The sequence below is a fragment of the Nicotiana tabacum genome, chromosome 6 (assembly GCF_000715075.1).
Source record: "Nicotiana tabacum cultivar K326 chromosome 6, ASM71507v2, whole genome shotgun sequence".
Lineage (NCBI taxonomy): Eukaryota > Viridiplantae > Streptophyta > Magnoliopsida > Solanales > Solanaceae > Nicotiana > Nicotiana tabacum.
Genome location: NC_134085.1, coordinates 141,708,641 through 141,731,711, shown reverse-complemented (window position 1 = coordinate 141,731,711; position 23,071 = coordinate 141,708,641). Strand labels below are relative to the sequence as shown.

The 23,071-nt window shown below is 37.6% G+C and overlaps 2 protein-coding genes across 2 annotated transcripts; one reads left to right on the top strand and one right to left on the bottom strand.

Moving 5' to 3' along the window:
• Window positions 1-2,297: 2,297 nt before the first annotated feature.
• On the bottom strand, window positions 2,298-6,173 carry LOC142182080 (uncharacterized). Its single transcript, XM_075256003.1, has 8 exons — window positions 5,757-6,173; window positions 5,001-5,123; window positions 4,798-4,943; window positions 4,042-4,162; window positions 3,984-3,987; window positions 3,259-3,501; window positions 2,610-2,884; window positions 2,298-2,498 (listed from the first exon to the last, which is right to left on the bottom strand). The coding sequence occupies exons 1-8, from the start codon at window positions 6,171-6,173 to the stop codon at window positions 2,298-2,300; spliced, it is 1,530 nt and encodes a 509-aa protein (XP_075112104.1).
• A 14,300-nt stretch (window positions 6,174-20,473) lies between these two features.
• Window positions 20,474-21,645, top strand: LOC142182079 (uncharacterized). The gene is made up of 3 exons (XM_075256002.1): window positions 20,474-20,795; window positions 20,904-21,241; window positions 21,298-21,645. The coding sequence occupies exons 1-3, from the start codon at window positions 20,474-20,476 to the stop codon at window positions 21,643-21,645; spliced, it is 1,008 nt and encodes a 335-aa protein (XP_075112103.1).
• The last annotated feature ends 1,426 nt before the right edge of the window (window positions 21,646-23,071 follow it).

Genomic DNA, 23,071 nt, shown 5'->3' with positions numbered 1-23,071 from the left:
TAGTTCATAGTGTTAAGAGACTATCATAATTGCTGTAAGTCAACCTAGCAACCAATGTGTGCATACGAGGAGATTTATATAGTAATTGAAAATAGATTAGATTCTTCTGTACCACCTTGAACTCAACGAGCAGCTTATAAATGATAAATTTAATTCTACCACGGTTGAAATATGGACATCTACGTAAATCATATTTGACACTTGATCTCGTTCATATTTGACATTTTTTGCTCCATGCATAAGCTGTCGGATGGAATATATTCTCTATGTTTATACATGTATTTTGATTTGAATATTGTTTAAACGAAGATCGCAGTTTCCTTATTTATTTTTTCCTTCCGGATATCTGAAGAGCTGAATTTTTCTGACAGGACCATTCGTAGAAATTCAACAATGATTGTAAGCTTTGACTAAGAAGCCAGAATTACAAACATATCTAAACTATAACTCCCTGAATATCCAAATTTTTAAATGTTTTGAACAAGCAAGATTATTATATATATGTTGGATTTGCCTCCATTGCCAACCTAGATCACCATGATTCATAAATGAAATTTCCTATGATTATTTGTTTATTACTTCACATGTTGCATTCTATGTGTCACACTTTTCTTTTTAGTCGATCCTTATTTTTACCTCCAATTCTCCAAATCTTTTCATAATCTTTCCTTGCGTATTTAAATTATTTTCTTGTTGTCTCATTTCGTAACATGGATTTGTTTATGAAGAACAAGAATTTCTTCTTGTGACAATTTCATATTGACGAGACGTTAGGATCGAGAATCCAGGTAGTGCAAAATTTAGCCAAACAACATTATAATAACAATAACAACGGCAATGCAAGTTGATAACACCGGTAATTAAAGAAGATAAAGAAGGCACATAATTTAATGTGGTTCGGTTAGGGTGATCTACGCCCACAAGCGGAGAAGAGCAATTTCACTATAACAACGGGTATAATGAAACTCTAATTATCCCAAATCTATCCCAAGAGAATAACCTCGCTACAATCACTCATAAAGAAAAGGTTCACTCAAAGTGTTTCCCAATACTAACTTTATGGAATATAACAAAACTCTCTATTACAAGAATACTCAAAATGAGTTTCTAATTAAAATATGGGATGATTCAAATGAAGTAAGATGATTCAAGGGCGGATTTACATGGACCCAAACGGTGTCACGGGCCACTGCTTCGTTGAGATTTTTTAATATATATATATAAGTGAACAAAGCGTACGAACACTGCATCTGAAAGTTGTACAAATTGTACTGTGAATTGTACGGTAAACTTGAATTTCTCTCATTGGTGATTAAATTGTGGCATTTTCTCTCATAAACACGTGTATTTCATTTGCAAACATGTGTACTTTGAAAATTCATCTTCTTCCCCTTTCATTATCAAACCCCAGGTTGCTAACTTCTTTTCTCTACTACAACTTTACGTCTGTTTCTTTTCTAACTCAGTATTAATGTTGCTTCTCGAATACCACCGGATGGTCTTCTAATTTCACTAATTTCCTCGCGTTTTACAACTTAGAGAGTGAATCTAATGCATTTGTAGAAATTCAACCATACACATTGCTCATAGTAAGATTTGGAGATGATAACAAGAAGAATGAAGATTGAAGAATGTAACAGTAAGAGAAACAAGAAAAAGAACGAAGGGAGGGAGGGAGAGAAACAAAGATATGATCGAGTGTCACTAAAGTGAATTTTCTCCATTGATTGATTTTTGAGTATAGTTACATGTATATATAGAGAATCAAAGATCCACAGCAACTCTAAGAGCACTGCTACTAACTGCAATCGTGTAACTAACTTAATTAACTTCTTGAACATGTAAGATGAGTTAGAATTATAGCTGGCTATGCTTCTTATTTTCTTCCAGTATACTCAATACCTCCCCCCCCCCAAGCTAGGTGGAGTAAAGATGTCAAGTAATCCTAGCTTGGACCTCAGATACATGTGTTGAATTTTATTTAATCCTTTTGTAAGTATGTCAACTCGCTGTTCAGTGGTGTTGATGTATTCTGTCTTCACAAGTCCCTGTTGTATTTTCTCTCTTATGAAATGACAATCTATCTCAATATGTTTTGTTCTTTCATAGAAGACTGGATTAACTGCGATTTGAATTACAGCTTTGCTGTTACTGTAAATAGTTACAAGAAGTTCAAACTTGAAACCAATTTCATTAAGCATTCCTAATAACCATGTCAATTCTGCTACTGCTGAGGCCATGCTCCTGTATTCAAATTCAGTAGAGCTTCTTGAAATTGTGGTTTGCTTCTTTGATTTCTAAGACACAGTTGACTCCCCAATCTTCACTAGAAAACCAGTGATAGATTTTCTTGTTTGTGGACATGCTGCCCAGTCAGCATCACAAAATGCTGTAATTTTATCTTGTGGTTTATTGGATAGAAGTACACCTAGTCCATGCTCATTCTTGATATACTTGACTATTCTTTGAGCTGCTTTCATGTGTGACCTTTTTGGTTGCTACAGATATTGACTTAGGTTCTGCACACTGAAAGCTATGTCAGGCCTTGTGACTGTGATATATAGTAGTTTTCCATTAAGTCTTTGATATGGTCCTTGGTCAGATAAGACTTCATCCCCTGCGAGTGAAGCTGTTGAGAGATGTTCATCATATTCCCTAGTTGTGAGTTTTAGGTTGTTGTCCATAGGTGTACCTATTGGCTTTGCAGTTGAGAGTCCAAGTTCAGATACTAGTTCTAATGCATATTTTCTTTGATGCAATGAGATTCCTTTTTCTGATATTGCAAATTCAATCCTTAGAAAGTATTTTAATTCACCCAAATCTTTCATCTTGAAGGCCTTCTGTAGTGCATTTTTGGTATCTTCTATGAGGTCCAACCTGTCACCTGTTATCAGCATGTCATAAATATAGATAAGAATGTAGTGCCTTTGTCTGTTCTCTTAATGAATAGAGAATAATCAAATTAACTCTGAGTGAACTGGAAACTCAAGAGAGTTTCTGTCAACTTTGCATTCCATTACCTTGGTGCCTGCTTTAATCCATAGAGGAATTTTATGAGTCTACACACTTTAGTCTCCCCCTGAATCTAAAATCTCTGTGGCAGTTCTATGTAAATCTCATCGGTAAGGTCTCCTTGTAGGAAGGCATTATATACATCCATTTGGTGTATATGCCAACTTTTTGCAGCTGCTATAGATAAAATTGTTCTGACTATTACCATCTTGACTACAGGAGAGAAATTTTCCTGGTAGTCTATACCTTCTTGTTGACTATAGCCTTTTGCTACTAATCTTGCTTTAAGTCTTTCTGCTTCACCTGTTGCCTTGTATTTGACCTTGTATATACACTTGCAGCCAATTGGCTTCTTTCCTTCTGGTAGACTTACTATCTCCCATGTATTATTTTCTTGCAGAGCATTAATCTCTGCTTGAATAGCTTCAATCCATGCTGGATCCTGAGCTGCCTCAGTATAGGATTGAGGTTCTGTGATAGACGAAAAAGCTAAAAAAAGGCACTGTATTTTGGTGAGATCTGGTCATAAGAAATGAAGTCTAAGATTGGATAGTTGGATTTGTTGTGTAAGTTGAGTGATATGAGGTCCTTTTTCCATATAGGTGGCCTTGAAGTTCTTATAGATTTTCTGGTAGGTTCCACTCTTGGTTTTGATCTTGACCCAAACTGAGTAGGCAGTTGTTGAATTGTTGATGCCCTGGTGATCTGTAACATAGTTTATGTGTCTATATTAGTCTGAGACTGTGAGTTAGGTTGTGTTTCTGGAGTAATCTGGACTAAAGGTACTGGTGAAGTGGTAGTTTGTTGTTATTGTGCTGGCTCATTGTTACTGCTCGACCCCTGATAACAGCTAGGAGTTTGTAGTTCCAGAACTTGTGTATTGTGTTCATCTCCTTGTGACATTTCTGACATAATGTTGGTAAATATTGGAATCTGAGTAGTATTCCATTTTCATCTTCTCTGAAACTAACATCCCTGTTGACAAAGAAACACTTGTCATTAAATCATATAGTATATAGCTTTTTGTACCTCTGAGTATCCCATTAGGATAGTTGTTCTTGTTCTTGGCTGAAGCTTATCAGTTTCAGCAATGTTCTTAGCATAACATAGACATCTCATTACTCTTAAATGGTTAAGAGAAGGTTTTTTGCTGTACATTTTTTCATAAGAAGACATTTTAATCATAGATGATGTCAATCTATTAATCAAATATACAGCAGTTTGAACTTAATATCCCCAAAATTTCAGAGGAATGTTTGCTTGAAATCTAATTTCTCTTGTTATTTCTAGAACATGCCTGTATTTTCTTTCTGCTAAGCCATTTTACTGAGGTGTATAGGCACAAGACCTTTGGTGTATTATTCCTAATTGTTGAATATATTATTACAAACTTCATTAAGGAACTCAGTACTATTGTCTGATCTAACAACTTTAGCCATAATATTGAATTGAGTTTGGACATATTTTAGAAAGAATGGAATGACAGTACTGGCATCAGATTTTAATTTTAGCAAGTAAACCCATGTCATTCTAGTGTAATCATCTACTATGGTTAGAAAGTATCTGCTCCCATCAAAAGTTTGAACTTTATAAGGTCCCCATACATCCATATGAACAAGATCAAACTTAGCAGTGCTTCTACTTAAGCTAGTAGGAAAAGGTAGCCTACACTATTTTGCACATGGACATATGCTACATTTGTTGAGAGTTTCTACTATAATCTGACTGTTAGCAGGTAGAATTTTGTCTAAAGTCGTACTAGCTACATGGCCAAATCTTATATGCCATAGTTTTATTTCTTTTGCACTGACAACAATAGCTTGATGCACATTTAAGCCTGTTTCTCCAAGTTTTCCAGTTGAATTATTTAATAGGAGGTATAAACCATCACACTCCTTACCAATATCCTTCACCTTGCCATTGCAAAGATCCTGAAACACATAGAAGTTAGGATAGAAAACAGCTACACAATTCAATTGTTTTATTACCTGTGACACTGACATAATATTATATTTGAATTGAGGCACTAAGAACACATTAGTTAGAGTACTGTTATCAGAAATTGTGCTTGAACCGATATGAGCTACTTGTGATACCTCACCATTTGGTAACTGCACATTTTTTGTGTTTGTACTTTTTAACAAAAAGGCTTTATTTAGCATGTTGATATCAAACATCATGTGGTTTGTGGCACCAGTGTAAATGATCCAATCGCTAAAAATTTTGGATACTAACATGGCCTTACTGCTACTAATACCTGTTTCTTTACCTGCTACATTGGCTGAAGAGCCAGTGTTGGAATTTGTACTTTGTTGATGGTTTTGATTCAGCGGTTATACAATCTGTTCATATTGAGTCTGAGTGAAGGTACATGCTCCAGTTTGAGTTATTTGCCCCGGGAACTGGTTCATTTGAGCCATTTGTGTAGGAGTGTCTGTGTAGCAAACAATGCTTTCTTTATGGTTTCCTTGATTATCCAGCCGTGTTAGCTGTTCATTTGCTTCTTTTGAGAACACATTGTAAGCAGCAGTGACCCTCCTGATCCTCCTTTCCTTTTGAACTTAGACTCTTGAGGATATTCTTTCAGTTTATAGCAATTCTCTAGTGTGATTTCTCATTTTGTAGTGATCACAATATAGATTGTTGGTTTTTTTGAACTTCTGGTTTTGATATCCTGTTTTAGAATACATGGCAGTGGGATCAAGGCTGTGCATAGTACCCAATATACCAATTGAGTTAGATACTGCCCCCATAGCCTTTTGTGATTCATCACTGACTATCATAGTATACACTTGATTCACTAAAGGTAGTAGTGTCATAAGAAGAATTCGACTCCTAGCTTGTAGATAGTTATCATTCAACTCCATTAAAAATTGGTACAATTTTTGTCGTTGGAGATAGGCAACAAATTTCCTTGACTTATCACATTTACATCCAGGTGGTGGCACTAAAGCCTCTAATTCAACCCACAACTCTTTCAACTTTGTGAAGTAAGTTGCTACAGAAGCTGTTCCTTGGGTTAGTCTTACAATTTCTTGATGTAGACTGAAAGATCTTGATCCATCCACCTTATTGAACCTTTCTTTCAGATCTTCCCAAACATCTTGAGCGCTATCAATATATACCATTCCTCCCAACAGATTACTAGAGACAGTATTCATTATTCAAGATTGGACTATGACATTACACCTTTCCCGCTGGTACCAGAATTCCTCCCTAAAGTTTTCTTTTATCCAAGAACCATCAATATATCCCAACTTGTTACTTCCTAATAAAGCTTTTCTCATATATTTGCTCCATAGAGAGTAATTGTCCGATCCAGTTAATTGTAAAGAGATAAGGGAAATGCCACTCACATCTGTTAAATGCATATACACGGGATGATTATGATCCATGACTGGTATGATTCATGGTGTAGACTGCGTTCCATTTGCATCAACTTGAATCACAGGTGGTGTGGTTTCAGTTCTAATTCCAGATTTTCGGAATTATCGATTGTCATGTCTCAAAGATTGAACCGTTTTTCAGAATAGAATTAACCAACAACACTTGATTTGATATGAATTTCTAGAATGCAGATTCTCAGAACTCTTAAGAATTGAAGAAAGATTTTGAAAGAATTGGAAAATTTCAAGAACTGTAGATTTTGCAAAAGTAATTGGATTCTACTGCTCCGATACCATGTAGAAATTCAAGCATACACCTTGCTCACAGCAAGATTTAGAGCTGATAACAAGAAGAATGAAGATTGAAGAAGAAGAAGAAGAAAGGGAGGGAGGGAGAGAAACTGAGATATGATTGAGTGAGACTAAAGTGAATTTGCTCCATTGATTGATTTTTGAGTATAGTTGCATGTATATATAGAGAATCAAATATCCACGACAGCTCTAAGAGCACTGCTACTAAGTGCATCTCTGTAACTGATTTTCAACTAACTTAACTAACTTCTTGAACATGTAAGATGAGTTAGAATTATAGCTGTCTATACTTCTTATTTTCTTCCAGTATACTCAATAGTATTTATTTTTTGGAGGTTTATTTTGGTAGTTCTACTCTTGCACATCTTTGTCGTCTCTATTACCATCAATTGACCAATTATGTTCCCAGTTCTTGGCAATGATATTCATCCTGCACGGGCAACGAAAAAATTGTGGATTTAAAATGAATCAATTTGGGTAAGTTTATCTTCATTTTGTCTGTTAATACTACAGGGATTTTGATGGATATATCTTTCTTTTCTGTTCTTGGATATTTATTAGTTGAATTTTATACATAAATATCTTAATAGTATCTGATTTGCACATGTATGTTTGACGATTTATTTTTATATAGTCTGTGACTTTTGGTGGATTTTCATACATTTCTCTTTTTTGAATCCGCTTTTAAGACTTGTGATGTTCATAAAGTGCCTGATAATCTTCTTTAGGAAAACTTTGCCTATTTCTAAATCTGCTATTTTTTTTAATTTTATTTTAATGTATCTATTCAAAATAGTGAAAGGCCTCTCTTATTAAATAGTAATATTGTAATAATAAGATTTGTATCTTTCTATATGTTGTCTTTATTCGATAATTTTGATGAGTTTGTAACTTTAACAATTAGTAGTTCATGTGTTTTTTTCCTTTCATATGCTCCAATTAGGCTTTTGCATTTGAAGTTTGAAGAACACGATTTTTGAATCCAGGTTGAAGCTTAAGATTATTTTCTTTATCTATGCTTGTTATATTTCGTTGTTGTCTACTTTGTCTAATATGAGATTCATACAGATGATGCTAAGTATTATAGCACCAAGCGTGCACATTCATTTAATGTTAGTTTGTATGGGTCCACCAAACTTTAGAGTACCTGGTCCTCTATAAGATTCTGCTGAGAATGCTAATAAAACAGTATGCAAATAAGGCAGAGGATTTCTACGTGGAAAAATCCCACACAAGGAGATCAAAAAACCACGGCCTACTCTTGTAGGCTTTTAACTTCACTAACTTGTAATCTACCTATTACAAGTCACTTTACAATAATTCCTATTGCAAAGGATTTACTCAACTAACTTGTGGTACTCTTACCACAAGCCACTTTGCAACTTCCTAGTTACAAAAGCCTTTTCTAACTTGTGATGCTCTCACCACAAACCACTTTGTAACTCTACAATTACAAAGACTTTTCCTTATGACTAAATCTAGTCACAACATAAACTCAAGGAGTTTACGGATTTTCAAGAGGATTCCTAATTAAACGCTTCTAGGTAAGCAGTTTAGGAGATACAAAAAGTACAACAACAAGGTTACAACTCATCTAGGACAACAACATGCTATCTTTTAGGAACTGGTCCGTAGTCGCGTTCAACCTTGTTCTTCAAGCTTGTGAGGATTGATTTCTTCTGTTTTTGCAAGATGCTTGAATGAGAAACAGAAACCTTCCAATGATGTTTTGTTTAAAGCTCATTGTGGGTACATCTTGATCACATCACTTGAAATGATGTGAGTACTTTGTTTGGTTAGAGAATGAGTAAGAGGACAGTGCAATGCGGCAGAAACAGTGCCGTCAGTCACTTCATTTCCAGTCGTGTCCAATTGACTTTGTATTGCTATGAGGAAACCACAAGAACATTAGTTCCTTATATGGGTTCCTAGCTCCTGAAGTTGTAGCAGTTCACCTTTAGCTAGAATCCGTTAAAGCTTGCAGCAGTCCAAGTAGGTCAGGTTCCCTGTCTGGTTCTTAACAATAAGTTTGTTAGATCATCAAAACATAAGGCAAGAGTATTTAAAGTCTATCAATTTCCCCCTTTTTGATGATGACAAACTTAACATTTATAGGGTGGAATTTGGGCAATAAGAACCAGTTTTAAAGTGCAGGGAATTCCTCCTGAGACTATGCTTTATTGTAACAATAGTTTACATGGTCAGAGCAGTAAGAACCATTTCCCCCATGTGTTTCCCCCTAAGTCCTATTTTCCTCCTTTTGGAATTATTAAAAAGAACAACAGCACAAAGAAGTCCAGCTAAGCTAACTCATGCCACATATGTGCACACAATCATGATAGAGAATAGAACACAGAGAGAGAGAGAGTACTGACATAATAAAAAGAGGATTTATATTAATAACGATTTAATATGCCTCTGCCTTTTAAAAAAAAGGAAGAGGCAACATTGGACTTGTTAACAGGAGCAGTAGTGTTTCATCCCAACCATAAAAAAAAAAAGAAAACAAAAAAACATCCGCCAAACCATCAACAAAGAAACAAAAACATAAGAAACATATCCAGAAAACTGGTCACTGAAGGGGTACTTAGGGGGCACTAGGAGTAAAAGGCTTGGTAGCTGCAGCAAGTGTCTGGAGAACGAGGTCTATTCGGGCGTTTACCGACTTTTGCTTATTGAGCAGTTTTACTTTCAGGTTCTCTACTTGCGCCCTGAGATCAACATTCTCCTGTGTCAAACGAGCCACTTCATCATTCGATATGGGAACCCCTCGGGCTTGCTGACCTTCCAGGATAACATTCCTGGCCTTCAACCGACGAATTTCCTTGGTTGCACTGTTCTGGGCATTGATAAGCTGAGAAACGGTTGATGTACTTCCTACCCCCCATATACTTTTCCACACACTCACACTCTTCTAAAGTTGTCTGTGAGAAGGTCTGCTTTCGAGTCCCCACTTTACCCATTCCCAGTGGGACTTTAAAGAATTTGAACATTGGGGTAAGCAAGAATCCAAGGGAAGGCCATGATTACCGTCCTTGAAGGTGTCAACCTTTTGCATGTGTTCAATCATAATAGCAGGCAAACTCACAAGATTGAAACCGTCCAGTTGCTCCATTAGGAATAGGTCAGACTTAGAAGTCACTGACCTCCTTTCAGATCGAGGCAATAGGACTTTGTTAACCAATTCGAACAGCAGCTGGTGAACCGGAAGTAGGGCTTTCTTATGGATCTGGTCCCCTTTCTGGTTTGGATTGTCTTTTACCACTGCATTTCTGAAGTTATACTGACATACATCTCTTACACTCGACACACCAACTGTAGGAACTTTTAAGATTTCTCCAAGCATTTTTACATCAAAGACGATGTCAATCCTATTGACCAAGGCACAAACATAGTCAGTATCAACTGGAAAGAGACTAGCGAAGAAACTTTGTACCTCCTCCTTATACACCTTAGGTGCATCAATGTAAAATAAATGCACCCAACATTGAAACTCTACCATTTCCAGAATTTGGCGCATTCTAGCCATCTTAGAGGTTGCTGGGTCAAACGTACAACCCAGCAGAACCTTTTGATGCCTCAAGCGCTCAAAGCCAGGGCTGATTTCACTTCTCATTTTCTTGACAGAACTACGTTCTTCAACAGATTCAGACTTGCATTTCCTAAACTTCTCTCCACTGAATTAGCCTTTTCCCTTGGACTTGACTAGTACATCCTCATCAGACATGGAAAACTCACTCACTACCTCCTTCATCTTAGACTTAGATGTTGACCCTTTCTCTATTGAAACAGGCTTTGACTTTTTCGAGGACAGCTAACAAGTGAACCAGGTTACTCAGGGGTTCCTTCTTCCACCTCGACTACAGGGATCGCTTCATCACTTACAGGTATACCATCCTTCACCAACTTTCTTCTTTTCTTCTTACTACTTTTCTTGCTCTTTTAGAGAGAAGAGTCATTGGCCACTTTGACTTGAAGCCTGGTAGTAGGTCGTTTGATTTCAGACTCAGAGGTGGACACAACCCTTCACTTACTTATGAATGCATCAAGAGCCACATTATCTAGGTCTTCTTCATCACCGGATCTCATTTCAGGTGCTTGAATTTCCAGAGGCACAACATCGAATGAAGGAACAACACTGTCCTGGGGATGAGATCCCTAACCTGGGTCCTCCGTAGAGGGATCAGGTTCCTCATGTGATGCCCTAGTAGTATCTGCTACTGCATCTCCTTCAGCAGCCACAATGGCCCTTTCTTCCTCCACACTGTGTGTCTCATTTTTCTAGGATGTAATTTCATGCAATACCCCATCAGCGGATACTACAAACACAGTTACAACATCTTTATCTTCTTCAACTGGTGCTTCCACAACCAAGGAATCGGTGGCAACGATAGCAGAACCCTTTTTGAATTCAGTATTTTGACCTTGTTCTCCACTTAGGGTTTGATTGGTGGGAACAACAGACGATGGGGAGAACAGAACAGTAGTTTCAAGGGTTTCTGAGTTGGGAAGAGCTTGGGAAACTGGGGAAGGTGTGACTACAACAGCAGGAGTGATAGAGGGTGGGGAAGGCTCAGTGAAAATGAAAGGTTCCATAGATGTGTTAGTGGTAGTTACAACTGAGGCAGAAAGATCGGAAGTTTTCTCAGCTATTGAAAGAAGTGGTGTGACGATCCTATGCTTTGGGTGATTCTAGTGTAGGACGTATGGTGAAGAAGAGTATAAGAGAGTGTTTTTAAAAGGAGAGGATAATTATGAAGAGAGAGGAATATGTACCGGTTCTGAAATGGCGGTTGGGCATGGAGAATTGCAATATTTCAGAGGGAGATGGAACGTTTTAAAATAAAGGGACGTGACAGCAGGATCTGAAAATTTGATGACATGGCAGTTGTATTTTGTACCCTTTTTAAGACGTGTATTAAAAGGATGCACAGAACTACTAACCTTTAGTACAAGAACCTGGTTCTAGATTTTTTTTTCTTTGTTCCCCTTTTTTTTGGAAAAGAATCAATCCTCTTTTATCATTCATGCACTGCATCTATCGCCTCTATGCTCATCATGCATTTTTACCTGCAACGGTATTGAAGTGAGTTAGACATGGCCAGAAAATAGTTTGAGCCAGTTATTTCTTAGGGGTAAGAGCCAGCCAAAGAGGAATCAGGTTCTTAATTTGGCTTCAACAGTCCCAACTTTACTCTGTTTCTTTCAAACTGTTCCCTACTTAGTGCCTTGGTGAAAATGTCTGCAATTTGATCTTCTGTGCTGCAGAACTTCATATATATCAACCTTTTCTCCACATTGCCTCTCAGAAAATGATACCTCACATCAATATTTTTTGTCCTTTTATGTTAAACTGGATTCTTGGCCATGTTGAGTGCACTGGTGTTGTCACATAGAAGGGGCACACTCTCATACCCCAAAGTCATCCAGTTGTTGCTTGATCCATAGAAGCTGAGCACAACAGGATGCTGCAGCTACATATTCAGCTTCAGCTGTTGAAAGAGCCACTGAATTCTGCTTCCTTGTACCCCCAAGAGATAAGACATGAACCTAAGAAGTGAGCCATTCCAGAAGTGCTTTTTCTGTCGACAAGATAACCTGCATAGTCTGCATCAGCATACCCAATCAAATTAAAACTTTCACCTGATGGATAGTACAGCACCAGGTCCTGTGTTCCTTTGAGATATCTTAGTATTCTTTTGGCAACCTTCAAGTGAGATTCCTTGGAATTTGATTGAAAACTCGCACACAACCCCACACTGAAAATAATATCAGGTCAATTGGCAGTGAGATAGAGGAGAGACCCAATAATGCCTCTATACATTGTTTCATTCACAGGAGATCCAGTTTCATCCATGTCCAGTCGAGTGGCAGTTGCAATGGGAGTGTCTATCACCTTTGATGCTTCCATGTCAAACCTCTTCAAGAATTCTCTAATGTATTTTTGCTGACAAATGGAAGTACCCTTTAGGGACTGTTTTACTTGAAGACCCAAGAAGAAGTTTAATTCTCCCATCATGCTGATTTCAAATTCACTTCCCATAAGTTTTGCAAATTCTTCACACAGAGAGTCATCTGTTGCTCCAAAAATGATATCATCAACATAAACCTAAATAATGAGCAGGTTCCTTCCTCATTTCTTTAAGAAAAGAGTGTTGTCAATTTTTCCTCTCTTACAACCATTTTCTAAGAGGAAATTTGACAGTCTTTCAGACCAAGCTCGAGGAGCCTACTTTAGCCCGTACAGAGCTTTGTCCAGTTTGAACACATATTCAGGGTGCTCATGACATTCAAACCCTGGGAGTTGCTTCACATAGACTTCTTTCTTAAGGAGTCCGTTCAAAAATGCACTATTGACATCTATTTAGAACAATGTGAATTCCATATAAGGTGCAAAAACGATTAGAATTCTGATAGCTTCCATGCGAGCCACTGGAGAAAACGTTTCATCATAGTCAATCCCTTCCTCTTGAGTGTATCCTTGGACCATTAGCCTGGCCTTGTTCCTTATGGTAATTCCATATTCATCGAGCTTGTTTCTGAATACCCACCTGATTCCTATAATAGTTTGATTTGGGGGGTCTAGGTACCAGGTGCCACACATTGTTTCTCTCAAACTGATGCAGCTCGTCTTGCATGGCTGTAATCCAATCTACATCTTTCAAGGCTTCCTTGATGTTTTTGGGTTCTATTTGGGAAAGAAAGGCTGAGAAGGCAAGTGAATTTCTGGCTCTTGACCTGGTTTGTACTCCGGAATCTAGAAGAGTGATGATGTTGTCTATAGGGTGAGAGCTTTGGTGTCTCCAGTTAGACGTTTGAGGTTAATTCTGAGAGGAGGAAGGTATGTTTGGCTGATTTTCCTCTATCCTTCTCTCAGGTGCTAGTGGAGTTACCTGAACTGTATCAACCACCCTTTCTTCAACTTCAGTGGTTGTAGTTAAAGTGCTTGGTTCTGTTGATGATGATGCAGTGTTGTCTTCATTTGGCTCCTTTACTTGACTCATCATATCTGCCTTTCCGTTTGTCATGTTAATGACTTCACTAGGAACGAATAAGGGTTCTCCATCTTGATCTTCCTCAGCACTCTTCTCAAATGATGGATAAGATTTATCAAAAATAACATGGACACTTTCCTCAACACATTGAGTCCTCTTGTTATATATCTTGTAAGCCTTGCTTTGAGAAGAGTAACTAAGAAATATTCCTTCCTCACTTTTGGCATCGAATTTACCAAGCTGATCCTTTCCATTGTTGAGAACATAACATTTGCATCCAAATGTTCTTAGGTGAGTCAGCTTGAGTTTCTTCCATTCAACAATTCATACGGGGTCTTGTTCAGAAGTGATCTGATCATGCACCTGTTCACTAAGTAGCATGCAGTGTTGACAACTTCAGCCTAGAAGTTTTTTGCAATTCCACTGTCAATCAACATTATTCTTGCCATTTTTTTCAGAGTTCTATTCTTCCTTTCTACTACTCCATTTTGCTGGGGAGTTTTGGGAGCTGAGAAGTTGTGAGTGATGCCATAGTTCAGCATCATCGTCAATAGCTTTCATACAACTCAGATCACCACTCTGTAAAGATTCAAAATTAGCACGATGTTCTTGTATCTTTTGGCCACCAGTACTATTTCACCGGTCACAAGGTCAGTGTGTACATATTTTGGACAAGAATTCCACCTTGTTTCCTTTATCACATATTTGAGAAACACTCAGGAGACTGTACTTAAGCCCATTGACATAGTACACATTTTCAATAAAATGAGTGAGTGACTTCCCAACTTTTCCAACTCCAAGAATGTATCCCTTTTTACCATTGCCAAAGGATACACTCCCTCATTGTAGGCTTTTAGTGCAAGAAAGTCTGTGGTGTTCCCAGTCATGTGTTTCGAACACCCACTATCTATGAACTATTGTTGACCGCTTCCTTTCACTGTTCCCTGCACAAGAGATTAGGAGTTAGTTTTAGGAACCCAAACAAGTTTGGGTCTCTTGTAGTAAGCAAGAAGATGAATAAGAGTTCTCTTAGTCCATGCAGGTAATGTGCGTTTTTTGTGAGTGGAACCTAGTCCCTCTTTTGTAGTCGCGGTTTCAGCAACCACTTTATCTTTCTGAACTGATTGATTTTTGGCCTGGACACCTTCCTTGAAGCTCCCAGTATTCCCACATCGGTTACGAGACCAGTTATCCAAGACAGTGACGTACTTATTGTGATGGTTGTGAGGAGTTTTCTCCCTTTGTAATCCTACTCCCTACCTTTTTTCACAATCATTAGTAAGCAAGGCAGTGGTAGCTTCTGAGGACCAGGTCCACTTTAGAGACTTTTTTAGATCATTCATTACTCTTTCTAGATTGGTTTGGAGAAGCTCGTTTTTCTCAATTTCAGCACACATCCTAAATTTCAAAGCTTTCACCTCATTTTCAAGCCTAATGTGTTCCTCACTTGCTATCTCCTTTCCATTTTCAGCACTTTCAGGTTTTGACTTAGTCCATGGTTTCACTATTGTTTCCCATTGCAGAACAGATCACTCTTTTCTTTTCTGAGGATTTCAATGGTTTTCTTATGGTCAGTAACTATAGCCACTAAGTTGTCTCTAGTATGTTCAGATTCTCCTAATTCTAAGATCAAAGAATCCCTATCCTCCGCAAGACTATGAAAGGTAGTGATTAAAACATCAGCTAAAGACATGAGTTTTTTTGGAGAATAGGATTTCAGATTTCTCTGAACATCCCTGAAGTTTACCTCTTTGTTTCTATTATCTTCATCATCATCTGATTGAGCCATCAAAGCAAAAGTTGAGTCATATCCAATCTCCTCGCCTTCAACTGCCATCATGGAACTATCACCAGTATTAGGTTTATCTTCAGACTGCTTTACTTGTGTATTTCCCTCATGAACTATTTGCAAAGCTTCCCATATTTCCTTTGCAGTGTCGCAGGTAGAGATTTTATTGTACTCTTTAGGTCCCATTCCATATACTAGAATTTTCTTGGTACGAAAATTCTTCTCCACAGCTTTCCTGTCTGCTTCAGTGTATTCTTTTCTGGTTTTTGCCATTGAAAATAGAAATTCATCTAGTACCTCGATTGGAACATAAGGACCATCGCAAATGATATCTCATAGCTCACAATCCTCAGCCATGATGAAATCGTGCATTCTAGCGTTCCACCACCAATAGCATTGTCCATTAAACTTGGGGGGTCGGTATATGGAATGACCTTCTTCAAAATTTGGTGGAGCCGCCGTGAGGATCCTTCCTAGGTGTTATCTTGATAGGAGGAACCCGCTCTGATATCAATTGTTAGTTTGTATGGGTCCACCAAATTGTAGAGTATCTGGTCCTCTACAAGATTCTGTTGAGAATGCTAAAAAAATAGTATGTAAATAAGGCAGAGGATTTCTACGTGGAAAAATCCCACACAAGGGGATCAAAAAGCCACGACCTACTCTTGTAGGCTTTTAACTTCACTAACTTGTAATCTACCTATTACAAGCCACTTTACAATAATTCCTATTGCAAAGGATTTACTCAACTAACTTATGGTACTCTTACCATAAGCCACTTTGCGACTTCCTAGTTACAAAGGCTTTTTCTAACTTGTGATGCTCTCACCACAAGCCACTTTGTAACTCTACAATTACACAGGCTTTTCCTTATGAATAAATCTAGTCACAATATAAACTCAAGGTGTTTACGGATTTTCTAGAGGATTCCTAATCAAACGCTTCTAGGTAAGCAGTTTAGGAGATACAATAAGTACAACAACAAGGTTACAACTCAACTAGGACAATAATAGGATATATTTTAGGAACTGGTCCGAAGTCGTGTTCAACCTTGTTTTTCAAGCTTGTGAGGATTGATTTCTTCTGTTTTTGCAATATGCTTGAATGAGAAACAGAAACCTTCCAGTGATGTTTTGTATAAAGCCCATTGTGGGTACATCTTGATCTCATCACTTGAAATGATGTGAGTACTTTGTTTGGTTAGAGAATGAGTGGGCGGACAGTGCAGTGTGGCAGAAACAGTGTCGTCAGTCACTTCATTTTCAGCTGTCCAATTGACTCTGTACTGCTATGAGGAAACCACAAGAGCATCAGTTCCTTGTGTGGGTTCCTAGATTATTTTTTTTGGTGAAACTAGTAAGGACTTATAATTAAGTTCCTCATTTAATATAAGAGATATATATTCGATAAGATAACAAAAAAGAAGAGCAAGAAAAGGGATTCATGGAGGATATATAACTTTCTGACCTACTTTGTTGTATCTGTGCATATAGCTCTAACAGTTGTTGTTGTTTTTCAATTGCTTCAAACTCGCTGCTGTTTGTAGCCAAACTCTTTTGCTCCAAGAATACATTTACCTTTTTTCCACGTTGGTGTATGTACTGGTTGAGCCGATTTACCAGAAATAAGCTTGCTCTTGTAGCATCTATTGCATTTGATGTTCAAGTAGAACTAGGAATGGATTTTGGCTTATGTCATGTGGTATGTTGTATGAAGTATACATCTTGAATAAAATATTTGTATGGCTATTGGTTTACATCTAAAAGCTCTCAAGCTTCTATTGTGTGCTTAGGCCGGATTTACTTGGAAGATAAATACATCATATGATGCTAAGCATTTAAGATCGCCATATGAGTTAGAATCCTCGGTCAAGATAATTGTAGTTCTTTGAAAATACTTGACATATTTCCTCACTTTTTACTAAGTGGTTAACTTTTGTTTTTGTTGTGATGTATCTCCCTGAAAGATTTTTAATGACAGATGATATGTGATAAAAAATTGAAGATGGCTTGAGGTGGAGGAAGACGGATTTGCATCCGAGTTTAAAGCTTTATTTAATTTTTTCCACGCACAAGTTTTTTTAGAGATATTTATAGTTGTACATAATTTTTCTGGTTATGTTGCTGAAATTATGTGAATCAGTTTTTAGTGGATATATATTGCAGTTTCGTGACTTTGAAGATCAATCTAAGACAAAATCTATATAATAAGTAAAACAAAAATATACGATAAAATCGTTAAAAGTGGCACCACTTGCATCGAAACAGCTCACTAAACAAGGAAAGAAATACTCAAGAAACGCTCTCTTCTCTCTCATGAAAAACCCTAAACTTGACGCCTAAACCTAGCTTCTTCATGGCCGCGCCGGCCATTGGCCAACCTCTAACAGAGGTTGGTCAGTCGTCAAACATCCCTAAACCACTCCGACAAACACCAGCTAACCCTACTCCATCCACAATTATTAAATGCTCCCATGCACGTAAACTCCATAAAACCAGTAGAGTTCCTTCATGGCGAACCAATGGTAAAGTGGAAGAAAGTTAAACAGTCAATTGTACAACAAGGACTTCATCTAGCAGTTCTAGGAAAGTTTTCATATGGCAAACCTGTGATCCAAGAGTTGAGGAAGGCAATACCAATCTAGTGTGAACTTAAAGGATCACGCTCGATTGGTTTAATAGAAAATACACATGTTTTGATTAAATTATCATTAATTGAGGATTATATTCACTTATTGTCCAAGCCAACATTTTATTTGAAGGCACAAGGGGAGTTTTGGCAGATGAGATGCACTAAATGGAGTCCATGGTGGTCTCCAGATGTTGAAACACCAATTGCAATTGCTTGGATATATTTTCAGGACCTCCCACCAAATTTCTTTGGTAAGGACTTTGTGTTCTCATTAGCTAATGCAATAGGCAGACCATTACATGTTGATTTGGCTACACAAAATGGCACAAGACCTATTTGTCCTAAGGTTAAGGTGGAAGTTAATTTACTTGCTACATTACCACAAAGAATCAAGATTATTGATGAAGCATATGAAACTGGACCCGAGGAATATAAATGGATCAAGATAAAGTATGATTACATGCCAAAGTACTACAAGACATGCAAGAAATAAGGTTAAAATGAAGGTGAATGCTGGGTAATTCATCCAGAGTTGCACAAGAAATTTAATGAGGAGGGTGATGATCAAGGTAAGGAGAAGGTATTGGTGGTACGTAGTGATGCAATTGGGACTGCTGCTAATACTTCAAAGGTGTTGTACAATGAAAAAGTGTTGGGGAAACCTATCCCTAATCTAGCAAAACAAGAATGGATGCAACTAAAGAATAATAGATACCAAAGAGAAAAAAATGGTCATATTATTGAAGCTCCTAGTGAAAAAGATGGTGACAAATTGAAAGGGAAGGCTAAGGAAGATGAAGTCTCAACTAAGAATTCTTTTGATGTTTTGGAGGTTGATGAATCATGCAACATAATTTTGAGAATGGCTGAAGGAAAGGGAGAATAAAATAACAAGGAGAAAAGGCAAGAGCAAGGCAAAGATCTATCCAAAAAAAGGAAGTAGAAGGAGAAGTTGAAGAATTTTGGAAATCCCAATCCTATTCCTAATAGCAGTGGGAGTAGGGCATCTAGAAAGGTAGGAATCACAAATCCTAAGGGAGAAGGGATTAACCAATTACAAGACCTAGTACGTGTGAAGAAAGAAGCAGTGGAAAAGGTTCTTGAAAGGGAAAAGAGTGGGAATTAATCTCTTACTTCTACTGGGAAAGAAACCAAGGCAGCTATGAAAGGAGCTGGAGATGGAATTACTAATGTTGTCGATGGATCAGTTCCTAACCATACTAGAAATGAGGATAATGAAGATATGAGGAGGGAAAGAATAGCGGATTGGGTGGTAAGAAGGTTCAACGCAGGTCGGGAGGACATTCATGTCGCAACTAATTACTCATGTCAAGAAATCCCTACGCAAACAGTTGGTGATAGTTCACAATGTTTGCCAAATTCTGAGACCTTAACTGATGCAAGGAAGACTTGGGGTGATGAATTTGAGGAAGTGGAGAACACAAATGTTAAAGGATTTGAATGATAAAAATAATGTCCAAGATAGAAATAAAGAAGGGGACTTGAAACCCTAGCTACAGTAAACCCTAACCCTAAATGTCCAGAAATTAGAGTTGAGAGTAGTTCGAGTTATAAGGCTTTGCAACCTAAACCATCAACTGGAGGTGATAGAGGATCATCAAAGGAAGCTAGAAAACAAGATGGATCAACTCAATTATCTCTGAGTAAGAAGAAAGGCAATGGAACAGTAAACCCTAGCAAAACTAGGGAGGTTTTGGCCTTTGTTGATGGTGCTCCGGTGTATGCAGTGGACAAAGGACCTAATGAGGATGTTAATATAAAGGTTAGGGATGATATAGTGGGGTCAGACCAACAGACAGGCTATGGGAAGGAAGGTGATCCCAATGGAACAATGATTTCTGGGCAGACTGCTATAGTAAATCCTGGGCTATGCAGTGTTTATAAGATGCAATTCAAATTGATGAAGGTTGTTGTTTCTTCTATAGAGCACAACAAAGGGAATGAACAGGCTAAGGATAAATTTGAGCAAGCTATTGTACCAAGATCAGCTGGGGAATTAGAGGCAGCTCCTATTGATTGTAAACCTAGCGCGGATCAAATCATGCAGTTGCAACTTAATGTACCTTTGAAGACCCCTATGCAACATTTACATGATATAATTACACAAAATATAGCACATGTGGAGGAATACATATTGAGACAGAATCCAATAGAGGAAGAAGAAGATGACGAATCAACTACAACCAATTTCAAATAAGTTACAAGGAAGCTGACTTATCACCTATAGCTAGTGCAAATGGAGGTAAGAAGACTAAGAAGAATCAGAATAAAGAGCAACTTCCACCTTCAAGAATAATGCCCAAGAAGGGTGCATCTCAATCTGAATGATGATGATCAAAACACTTATTTGGAACATAAGGTCTGTGAATACACAGCAGGCCTTTCCTAGAGTGATCAACATGCAAAGGGAACATAATTTCTTTGTAATTGCATTGATGGAACCTTTTCAAAAGAAAGGATTCATTAATAGGTATAGAAGGAGGTTGAATATGGATACTGCCTACTCAAATATTAATGGGCAATTATGGCTGCTCTTTGATGCAATAGTGAAATGGGAACTAGTGGAGGATACTGAACAACAAGTGACTGTGAAAGTGTTTCACCATGACTTAGGGCAGCACATGATAATGATATTTGTTTATGCAAAATGTTCAGCATTAGAGAGATCGGAATTATGGGATCATATATATTATTTAACAAGTGATATGAAGTTGTCATGGTTGGTATGAGGGGATTTCAATGTGGTATTACATGAAGATGAGAAGATAGGGGGATTACCAATACACCCTCCTGAGTATGAGGACTTTGCCTCTTGTATCAATTCATGTGGATTATTTGATCAAGAGTACAAAGAGAGTCCTTTTATATGGTGGAAGGGTAGACCTAATGTAGCATGTATATTCAAGAGGTTAGATAGAATTTTGGTGAATTTTCCTTTCCAAAACATGTTGCCAACCATTAAAGTGGAGCACATTATTAGAATTGGATCAGATCATGCAGATTTTCTCATGACATGTGGGGAGCAGACTGCCAACTTTTTCAAGCCATTTAGGTTCTTGAATTTTTGGGCTAAACATGCTACATTTCTGGATGTGGTGAGGCAGAATTGGAAGCTGATTTCATAGGAGATCCTTTTTTGATATTTAAGTAGAAGCTCAAGAAGCTGAAGGCAACTCTTTCAAAATGGAGTAGGGAAATATTTGGTGATATCTTCAAGCAGTTGGCTATCTTAGAAGACATCGTTAGAGTAAAGGAGATGTTGTTTGAAGAGGAACCTACTATAGAGAATAGAATTGTTCTTCAAAAAGCTCAATCAGAATTGAAGAAATATTTGAGCATTGAAGAGCAATATTGGAAGAAAAAAGCTGGGATGACAAGGTTTGCAGAGGGTGATAGGAATACAAGTTTTTTTCACAAGCATGTTAATGGCAAGAGGAAGAAATTGCAACTGAAAAGCATTCAAACTAAAAAAGGGGTGTGGATTGAAGATCAAGAGTAATTGGCTACAACTATAGTGGATTTCTATCAAAGGCAGTTCACCAATGAAGGTGATACTATTGATTTCTCATTGCTTAACAATATACCTTCCATGGTCACTATGGAGCAGAATTTGGAGCTTAGTAGAATGCCAGCACTTGAAGAAGTTAGGGCAACAGTTTTTGAGCTTAGTAGGGAGAGTGATAGTGGTCCTGATGGATTTACTCGCCTATTCTATCAAATATACTGGGATATTATTGGTGTTGACATACACAACATGGTGCTACACTTCTATGGAGGAGCTGTATTGCCTAAATCCATCACTCATACTAATTTAGTTTTTCTGCCAAAGAAACCCAAAGTGGAGACATTTTCCGACCTAAGACCTATTAGTTTTAGTAACTTCATCAACAAGGTCTTGTCTAGAGTGTTACATGATAGATTGGAGAAATTTCTGTCTACCTTAATATCTCCAAATCAATCCGGATTTGTGAAGGGGAGGAGTATATTTGAGAACATATTACTCACTCAAGAGATTGTGACTGATATAAGATTGAGAGACAAGCCAGCAAATATGGTTATTAAACCAGACATGGCTAAGGCCTATGACAGGGTGATCGGGTCCAAGCCTGCACTACTATTGAGTAGCGAGGATGGTCGATGCAGCTTTACCCAACTAGGTCGGGATCGAATCTATAGGGAGTTAATTTGCTTGGAATTAGGTTTATATCCAAGTCTAGATGCGGGTTTTGCTCTTAATTACACTTTCACAAATGGTTGGTTTTGTTTTCTACTTCTACTTATATTCTATAGCATGCAATATTTGAACCTAAGTATAATGTTTTTGTTGTTGATTTTCAAGGGTTTAAAGGAACTAGGGTAGTGACTTCTACCTAGATGGATATTTAACGGGTAGCAAGAATCTAGGACAATCATGTAATTAATTGGGATCGTAATATAGCTATCACACCCGGGTACTCACTTTGTACCTCTCGATAGTTTGAGTGATTTTGCCCAATTTGGCTTTCTCAAGTCCAAATGGGTATTCATGCAACTTAAGTGATTTTAGCTCAAGCCGGGTATTACTATCTCTAGGTTTAACCCTTCAATTGGGGCTATTAATTTCTTGAGTTAACCCCAATTCCTTATTAATCTAGTTTTTCTAGATTTAGTCCCTCTTTCTTAAGTAGAGACTAAGTCATAAAGGCATGAATTAGTGTTTGCAACTACTAATTCCATAATTCTAGCAAGAACTAGACTAAATACTACTAACCCATACACATTCAAGCCCTAAAATTCAAGACCCATCAAATACCCATACTAGGGTTGGATCACAACCCTAGCTATGGGTTTAGCTACTCATGGAAATAACAGAAATCAAAGATGAAATAAAGATAAAATCTATAATACTAGATTAAAAGATGAAAAGCTAATGTTAAAAGATGAAT